Here is a 9,581-nt window from a genome sequence, read left to right as displayed (position 1 = left end):
TCAGACGCAGTGTCTCAGTTCTCTGACCTTTCCCAGCGCTGCCAGGAACGAAGGGAGGAAAAAAAAAAGCGCGCCTAGGATTTCCCGCCCAACGCCCCTGCTTCACCTCATGCATATGCAAAGTAGCCCTGCGCCTATTGGCGGCGGTGGGATATTGAAATGTAATGCGGGAGAGCGATTGGCGAAGCCGCCACTACATAAATATGTAAATAAACGCTCCTACTTGCTAATGTGAGAGCGGCTACGTTTTCAGACATGTAACCTTCCGTGCGTCTAGCTACTACTAGTAAAGAGTGCGCACTGCAAACAACCCCTGCACAGCCGGGCTGGACGCGCCTCACCCGCATTTTTTACAGCCAGGAAAAGAACATCGCCCGCGATAGATTTTCTAGTCACCCTTTTGTAAAGGATCGAGTCGCCGGGAATACGTAGGTGTTCCCCTCAAGCCGAGCGCGGAGGGATATCACTCGGGAGCATTGCACAGGACCAAAATACTAGGAGTTAAGAGGCAGGTCTGTCAGTAATTGAGCTCAGAATTGGCGAGGGCGGCGGCGTGTGGCTGCTGCTGCTGCTGCTAATCACACATCTCCTGGATTTACGGCGCCGGCTGAGAGACACATTCCGACTGGATTTACCACACGTTTGTGGCCGGGACTCCATGGATTTTTCAGTGTGAGGCACGAGCCGGTTTGTTTATGTGTGTGGGAGCGGACTGACACGGACGTGACGAGAGGATAACACCGGCTACCGGCGTGTGGACTATTGGCTGGCTGTCGGCTGGAGCTGACGATGCTTCTGTCTAAATTCGGGTCCCTGGCTCATATCTGCACCCCGAGCAGCATGGACCATCTGCCGGTGAAGATCCTGCAGCCAGGTAGGACCGGGGTGGACGGAGGCGCCGCTGCGGGCGACCATTGCCCAGCCGGTCGTACTCATGAATGCTTTCTCTCCCGTAGTGAAACCCGAGAAGGAGTCCTTCGAGAAGGTGTACCAGGTGGGCTCCGTCCTGGGCAGCGGCGGCTTCGGCACGGTGTACTCGGGCAGCAGGATTGCGGACGGGCTACCGGTGAGTGGGAGCAGCCTGTGACAGCTCATGTCGTGACTGCTGCGATACACTGGATACTTACCTCCCGTTCTCTCCTGTCAGGTGGCGGTGAAGCACGTCTCTAAGGAGCGGGTGACGGACTGGGGCACCCTAGTAAGTATTGGGGTCTGAGCACCTGGGTAAGGAGGGAGGGGGGGAGACCCTGCGTGACATGCGGGATTTACCGCCCTCTCTCTGCCCCTCTCTAGAACGGAGTTATGGTGCCGCTGGAGATCGTGCTGCTGAAGAAGGTGGGCTCCGGCTTCCGAGGCGTCATCAAGCTGCTGGACTGGTACGAGAGAGCTGATGGCTTCCTCATCGTGATGGAGAGGCCGGAGCCGGTGAAGGATCTGTTCGATTTCATCACGGAGAAGGGCGCGCTGGATGAGGACACAGCCCGGGGCTTCTTCCGCCAGGTGTTGGAGGCGGTGCGCCACTGTTACAGCTGCGGGGTGGTGCACCGGGACATCAAAGACGAGAACCTGCTGGTGGACCTGCGGACCGGCGAGCTCAAGCTCATAGACTTCGGCTCGGGGGCGCTGCTGAAGGACACGGTGTACACGGATTTTGATGGTACGTGCCGCACTGAGGCGCTGTCATTCCCCGCAGCCCCTCCCTGCTCGGTGCGGGCGATTCCTCGGCGTGACGCACTAGGCTGCACGTGCGGGTGGGGGGCACCGGCTATCTGCATTGCGGGCGGTGACCGAGGCTGCCGCCTGCACATCTGTTTGTTGTGAAACCCGAGCCCGCGCGTCACGTGACCAGCCCGCCTGGCAGATTCCAGGTTGTTTGGTATCCAAGGAACGGTAGGGAGGCAGGGGAGCGGTGGGGGAGGGGGCGGCTGACAATGCCGGGATAATGGAGCGGCCCCCACCTTCTCCCTTTGTGTCTATTTTTGGAGCGGTGCTGCAGACGGCACGTGCTACTTGAAAGGGAGCCTAGTAAACAGCTGATGCACACAGGGCTGCTCATTGCAGCAGAGTGGGGGAGGGGGCCGTATTGCGGGGCCACGCAGAGTTCAGCGCCTCTCTAGTATTGTGTCCGCTGCCTCACTAAAGCCTTCTTTTGTCTCCAGGTACAAGAGTTTACAGCCCCCCAGAGTGGGTCAGGTACCATAGGTACCACGGAAGATCTGCCACGGTGTGGTCACTGGGCGTCCTGCTGTATGATATGGTCTGCGGGGATATTCCCTTTGAGCAGGACGAGGAGATCTTGCGTGTCCGCCTGTACTTCAGGAGAAGAATCTCCCCAGGTAGGTCCATGTCAGCCACGCAGAGTCCGTGCTGTTGAGCTGTGCCACCTGGATAGGTTGTAACTGTTCTCCTTATTCCACGCAGAGTGCCAACAACTCATCAAATGGTGCCTTTCCCTGAGGCCTTCTGACCGACCAACTCTTGAACAAATCTTCGATCACCCATGGATGTGTAAATGTGACCTGGTGAAGTCCGAGGACTGTGACCTGAGACTAAGGACAATTGACACTGATGCCTCTAGCACAAGCTCAAGCAACGAGAGTCTGTAGAGGAGCACCAGGCCGGGGGTGCTGCTGCCAACACTACCCTGGAGGGTGCAATGCATTCACTACACTTAACCCTTTCTACAGGATTTCGTTTTATTTTTCCATTTTGCAGTTCTCTCCCTGGAATGAGACTTCATTTTGACTTGAGCGTCTGAGAGTTGTGGGCCACAGCTTACACAGACGAGAAGCAGTGACCTCTTGAGTACTTAGTACACTGTTTTGCTCTCATAGAGCCTGGACTAGATTTTTATTTGCTTTTGAGTGCCTTTTTGAAAGCTGCTTCAGTGGGACTCTTTCTGTTTTTATTTCTGTTTTGCCTGGAGTTGTGCATCTCCAAAGAAGGTCCACCTCATCGCCCCGGGCGCCCTCGCGGCCACTGGACACGTTGCTCAGTGGACTTTATGAAGTGATTCTTGAGTGCATGAATGCGTATTGTGACCATTTCTATTCCAATGTATTTAACGTGAGATGTACCATTTTCAGCAGGAATGCGTGTTTTTGTTTTTCCTCCTCCCTTTTTATTTAATTTTCCTTTTCATCTCTACCACTGGGCAACACAGGACCATATAGCCTCGGTTTTCCCAAACCCCTCGTCACCCCACAAGTCTTAAGTATGTATGGGCATGTTATATGCACAATCAATGCAATATTCAAGGACTTTTACTTTTTTCTCCATATCTGTATTTAATATTTTTTTCTTGTATTATAGTTATTTATTGCGCTATTTAGACAGTTTCTCACTATTTATTTGGTTAATTTATTTGTCTAGAAGTTATCAAACACTGTGCTTTACACTGAGAGCCCCTGTTCCCAATGGAAAGTGACTAGCGACCCCTCTGCATTCCATTCATCTTCCCAGTCTTTTCCATAACTCCAGCAAGTCTCTTTTTAGATGGATAATTGTTGTACAAAGTCTAATTTAAGGAAACTAGAATTACTGACTTCTACAAGTTGGTTCTTATGCCTTCTTTGTCTGGTATGGGTTGCCAGAAATGTAAAGTTATGCTTCTTCTTTTTGACAGGATTTTAAATTATTGGCATTATACAGTCTCCATGCAGTGGCTCTGGGAGGTCAAGAGAGTCATGACCCTAATTTATTAGCTGTTTTGTGATCTGGCTGCATTTTATGCAGCTTGTTTATGATTTGTATTTTTCTTTAACAGTGTGAAATGTATGGAGATCATATTTTTTTATACAAGTATTTCAATTAAAATTTTGTACATAATCAGTGTCGCTAATTTAATTTTCATATTGGCAGCATTTTGCCAGCTATTTAAAGAGGTCTTCCAAGGCTCTTATATTGACCTATCCTCAGATCATTAATATCTGATGGTGAGGTGACAGCTAATTGAGCACAGCGCCGTATATGGTATAGTGGCTGCGCTTGGTATTGCAGCTCAGGCTCAATCACTTAAATGGGACTGAACTGCATTTAGGCTATGGATCAACAGCTGCCAGCTGCTCTCAATCTAACTCTCAGTATCCTCCTTTCATTGCTATGGAAGTTACAAGAACAGCAGAGCAAGTGTGCATACTGGGAGTTGTAGTTTCACAGCAGCTGGAGTGCTGAAAGTTGTCAATCCCTGATCTAGACCATGTGACCTATGAGGCCACAGCACATTAAAATGCTGCACTGTCTTCAAACAGCTGATCGGGGGGGGGGGGGGGTAAGCTGGACCGCCACAGGCCAGATTGATTACCTGGAATGGGTGAAGCTGTGTAGTTCCGGCACTTGGTTGGGGGTTTTGGATCTCTGACAAGATATTGACTGCCTAGCCAGATCGAGGGTCCAGCACCCCCACCGATCAGCTATTTGTTTATCTGCTCAATGTCATATCTGCAGTGGTGAGCAGGTGTAATTGCACCCAAGATGTCCTATTCACTTCAATAGGACAGCTCTATAGGAACATGCCATCCAGTTGAAATGAATAGGACCACTTGGGTGTCACTACACCTGCTCACCGCTGCAGATACAACGGTGAGCAGGTAACGATGAAGAGGAGGCAGCTCTGGCACGGAGTAACCTTCTCTTTGAACTGCTGATCGGTGGGGGTCGGACCCCCACCCATCTGATGTTGATGACCTATCCTGAGGATAGCAAACAAAATGATGGCAGCATCTCCAGAAGTGAAATTTATTCAGTGGGTCCATAAAATGTGCAAACAGTGCAACGTTTCGACTAACAAGTAGTCTTTATCAAGCATGCTTAATAAAGACTACTTGTTAGTTGACACGTTGCGCTATTTGCACATTATTTCATGGACCCACTGTGAATAAATTTCACTTCTGGAGATGCTGCCGTCATTTTGCTTTTGTTTGCTGATGCAGTCCAGCTTGTCTGTAACCAGGATTGAGTGCTGCTCTTAATTTATTTACTATCCTGAGGCTAATAAATATACCTTAGACAACCCCCTTTTAAGAGTTAAAAGGGTTTATAAAAAAAAAAAATGTATAGAAGACTGAGATGGCCTCTAATGATGAAGTCCTGGGCAACCCTTTAAATCAGGCTGGAAATGCAGTATGTCACCATTACACAAATGTCAACCAAATCTACCAATTTCAGCATAAATGGCTGACTAGAGGCGCTATTGCACAGCGCTATGGATGAGGACCGCTCCATCAGTGCTCGTTTGCACAGGCCTAAGCAACGTGAATGCGGGAGGAACGATTGCTAATGTAGTAATTTCTCCCTTATTCTCTTCTATTATCGGCAGCACTTACACGGGTAGGTGTACTGCTGCTAATCCACATCTATCACCCTGATGACAGATGCTCATCAGCCAATGAATCAGCATTTGCTCATTGATCGGCTGCTCAATTATCACAAATGCTGGTTTTTCTGCTAATTTGATTAGAATAATGTGGCTCTTAAAGGGGTTGTCCAGGATCAAGATAAAAAAAAAAAAAAGTTAAATCACTATTGATTGAGGGTCCCCTCCCTAGATGTTTTTAGGTATTTTTTTCACTTCAGCAGGGCTCGTACAGCCCCCCACTGATTGTTTTCCTCTCTGTTTATGTGTGTGGTAACTTCCTGCCTCCCAGCGCAGCATTGCGTTGTTTTAAGTGTCTGCTCCTCTGTGCAGGTGCCCCCTAGTTCATATGCCGCCTCCTGCCGCAACTATTCTCCCCCCCCCCCCAGTCACGCCCCTAAACTCCTCCTGCCTCTTTCCTTGCTAAGAATGCTCCCTGCCTGGAGATGTCACTGGACCAGAGGGGCGTGGCTTAGCGCGGTGTGTTGTCGCCTCGTTACTGCCCCTCCATACGCTCAGAATAATTACAGAGGCTGACACTGACGTCACTGGGCTCCTTGCGAAGCGGAAGAAGAGGCTTCGCTATGCAGAAAGGGACCCGATACGTCACTGACTGTGATAGAAACTGGACTTCCGGCTGAAAATTTGTGAAGTGAAAAAGGGCCATCAGAAATGTCTGGTAAGGGAAGGACAGGCATGAATGTAATATTTAAGGGACCATTGAACACATACACCAATGTCCCCAATCCCGGACAACCCCTTTAAAGGGGTTGTCACTTCAGCAAATGGCATTTATTATTCGTAGAAAGTTAATACAAGGCACCTACTAATGTACTATCCATACTGCTTTCTTTGCTGGCTGGATTCATTTTTCCGTCACATTATACCCTGCAAACCGGCAGTGGTGGCCGTGCTTGCACACTATAGAAAAAGCACCATCCTATGTGCACTACCACAGTCCTGGCCACCAGAGAGGGGTTTCTTAGTGTGCAAGCATGACCACTAATGTTGGATTGTAGGGTGGTCGTAACCATGGAAAAGAGAAGGAAGCAATATGGATAATACATTAGTAGGTGCTATTAACTTTCTCTACATGAGAAATGCTGCTTGCTGAAGTGAGACAATCTCTTTAATCTTTGTGTGTGGAGACATTTTAGCTGCGCTCCATGGTATGGAGACATGGCAGTGTTCCTTGTGAAAGAGACATCTTCCAGGGAAAGAAGGTGGTGCTAGCGAGATGGTTCTCTTTACCTGGGAGATACCTCTGCACATATTTTCTTTCCCATGGAGCATTGCCAATAACTCCATGTTATGGAGCACTGGTAAAAAGTCTCCCCGCTCTGCTGGGCTCCCAGAATGTAAAGTTCAGTTTTGATGCCACTGCAGCCAATCACTGGCCACTGCGGAGACCTGCTCCCTTTGTGCCATTTGATATGATGCAAGGAGAGCAGGTAACTACTGCTGTCAACGATTGGCTGCAGCGGCGCCAAAACAGTAGTTTTCATCCTAGGAGTGTAGTGGAGCGCTGGGAAGCAGGTAAGTGTGCTTCACTTCATAGTTGTGCTGACTAAAATGCACAATCCCTTTGAGGCAGGCATGCTCAACCTGCGGCCCTCCAGCTGTTGTAAAACTACGATGCCCTGCTATAGGCTGTTCGGGCATGCTGGGAGTTGTAGTTTTGCAACAGCTGGCGGGCTGCAGGTTGAGCATGCCTGCTTTAAGGCATCACACTTTTCCAGAAAGAATTCTACTGTCTGACGTTTCTCTTTCCCTGGAAGATACCTTTGCATATTCTGACAGGAGATAAGGTGCCATCAGAGGTTTCTGGCAGAGGCTTATTTCTCTCTTCCTGTTGTCGGCCAGTGTCCGTTTTGTGGCCCGCACCACAATTCGGAAGGTGAGGAATGCGTCCTACTTCCGCATACGGCGTCCCTCCAGTCGGTGCCAACGCATTGTGGTCCGCAGCACGAGCCTGGCCGGCACAGGTCATGTTTTTGTCACGTCAGGGTGGGCTCACATCATGTTGCCATCCTTTTAATGTATACAAACAAGACCTACATTAACGGATGCCTCAGACAGATGCCATACTGGAGTTCCATATCCTTTTTTTCCCCCTGGAATGCAGGATGGAAAAGCGCAGTGTGCTATGCTTGTGTCCTTTTTAATTCTATTTTATACAAAGTATGCATCAAATGGACGTGACGACAACCCTTCCCTGTGTATTCACTAGCATTGAGGTAACCCAGGGGTAGGCAACTCCCAGCATGCATACATACTCTGATTTTCTCAGAAGTCCCATAGAAATAAATGGAGCATGCTGGGAATTGTAGTTTCACAACCCTTTATCCCTGAAACATGAAAAGTTCTTGGAACGACAGGGCATGTAAGAATTCTCTTTCCTGTGGGAATATCCTCCCGTTGCCTCTTCTGGGATCCATTCAGGTTTACAGTAATGGGGACAGAAGGACGAGTTCCTAATGCAAGTGAGAAATGCAGTGTATCTGTACATTTCTTGCACATATGGGAACAGCTCCGTTAATGGGAAGTGTGAAAAGGTTTTGAAATGTATTTTTCATACTTCCTGTGATGGGAACTGTTTGTTGGTGCACGTATACTGAGCTGCACAGGGGTTTTCTAAATGAATTGTAAAGGGAAATGGGGTCATAAACGAAGGGGGTCATTTATCAAACTGGTGTAAAGTAGAACATAACAGCCAATCAGATTCCTCCTTTCATTTTCCAAAGGTGCAGCCCAAAATGAAAGGTGGTATCTGATTGGTTGCTATAGGCAACTAAGCAAGTTCTACTTTACACCAGTTTTGATAAATGACCCCCTAAATCTTGAACTGCCTTTTGTAGGTACTTTGTCCTACAATACATAGGGGAGGACGGGGGACTTGGGGGGGAGATTTATCAAGACTGGCACTTTCGGTACAGGTCTTGATATCCCCTTCACTGCCGGAGGATGCGCCTAATTTATGACAAGGCACATGCTGCCGTATATTTCTCGGGTGAATAAAGCCAGAAAGCTGGAGTGCATTAAGATAAATTTGTTGCAGCGGCTGGCCACACCCCTTTCAGAAAAGGGGTCTGGGTGGCAGATGCGACTTTTTAACGCGACTTTTAAGGCGCACAGGGAATCGTAAATCTACCCCTTCGTGTCTCTGGAGAAAAACTAAAAGTGGCCCCATTTTGTAGTCAGGTCCAAACTGACAGAAGGAAGGCCAACCATACCATATGGTGGCACATTATACCACCCCAACAGAGCCAAATACCACAGTGCATCATAAAATACCACCTCTGTGGTGGTCTGCACCCAGTGGCGTACATATAGGGGTCGCAGTTGCGACCGGGCCCGGCACCCCAGGGGGCCCGGCCGCCTGCAGACCCCTGGGGCCCCTGCTGCAGCTGCGTCTCAGTCTGGCGTCCATGGTCCATCTGTCACATAAGTTGCCCCCCGGGCCCGCCCTCGCTCCTCCTCCTTCCTTTCTTCCTCCCTCCTCCTTCCTCCCTCCTCCTTCCTGCGGTCACTCACGTCAGCGCCGGCGCCGGGCCCGTGAACTCCCGCGAGACCTGTGCGAACTCCTGTGCAGGTCTCGCGGGAACACGCGACGCGCCTGATCTCGCCGACCGGAAGAACAGAAGAAGAGCTGAAGTTCCTCTGCCCTGCCAGCCGGTAACGCGACAGTCGGTAAGTAAAAGCCAGGGGGGGAGGTGGGAGCGGACCGGACCCGGACCGGACCAGACCAGACCCTGGGGGGGGATGGTTGCAGCAGCAGCAGCAGGGCACACTAGGCCCCCAGCCCCCCCAGGCACCCCCCCCCCCCTGGGCCCGGGCAGATGACCGGGGGGGGGGGGGTAGCAGCAGCAGCAGGAGGGCACACTACAGCCCCCCTGGCAGATGACTGGGGGGGGGGTAGCAGCAGCAGGACACACTAGGCCCCCAGCCCCCCCCCTTGGGCCCTGGCAGATGACCGGGGGGGGGGGGGGTAGCAGCAGCAGGGCACACTAGGCCCCCAGGCACCCCCCCTGGCAGATGACCTGGGGGGGAGGGGGTAGCGGCAGGGCACACTAGGCCCCCAGGAACCCCCCCTGGAGTGGTAGATGACGCAGGGGGGTTTAGCGGCGGCAATCTCTGGCAGGAAAAGCCTGCAGGGCCGTAGCAACAGGGCACACTTAGGCCCCCAGCTCCTCATGCATCCCCCCTGGCAGATGACCCCTGCCAGGGG

The 9,581-nt window shown here is 50.8% G+C and overlaps 1 protein-coding gene across 1 annotated transcript; it reads left to right on the top strand.

Annotated features, from left to right (window-relative positions):
- Positions 1-257: 257 nt before the first annotated feature.
- Positions 258-3,828, top strand: PIM3 (Pim-3 proto-oncogene, serine/threonine kinase). Its single transcript, XM_044276843.1, has 6 exons — positions 258-874; positions 957-1,066; positions 1,148-1,198; positions 1,294-1,657; positions 2,160-2,336; positions 2,422-3,828. Exons 1-6 carry the CDS (start codon positions 790-792, stop codon positions 2,604-2,606), a joined length of 972 nt encoding a protein of 323 aa, XP_044132778.1. The 5' UTR covers positions 258-789; the 3' UTR covers positions 2,607-3,828.
- Positions 3,829-9,581: the final 5,753 nt, after the last annotated feature.

The sequence above is a fragment of the Bufo gargarizans genome, chromosome 2 (genome assembly GCF_014858855.1).
Source record: "Bufo gargarizans isolate SCDJY-AF-19 chromosome 2, ASM1485885v1, whole genome shotgun sequence".
Taxonomy (NCBI): Eukaryota; Metazoa; Chordata; class Amphibia; order Anura; family Bufonidae; genus Bufo; species Bufo gargarizans.
The sequence above is the reverse complement of the archived record's forward strand: the minus strand, read 5'-3'. Positions and strand labels throughout refer to the sequence as shown.

Excerpts from the sequence above, each read along its gene's own strand:
- PIM3 (XM_044276843.1), top strand. The coding sequence starts at position 790 with ATGCTTCTGTCTAAATTCGGGTCCCTGGCTCATATCTGCACCCCGAGC. Across the intron at positions 875-956 it reads GGTGAAGATCCTGCAGCCAG|TGAAACCCGAGAAGGAGTCC; the intron begins GTAGGACCGGGG and ends TCTCTCCCGTAG. Across the intron at positions 2,337-2,421 it reads CAGGAGAAGAATCTCCCCAG|AGTGCCAACAACTCATCAAA; the intron begins GTAGGTCCATGT and ends TATTCCACGCAG.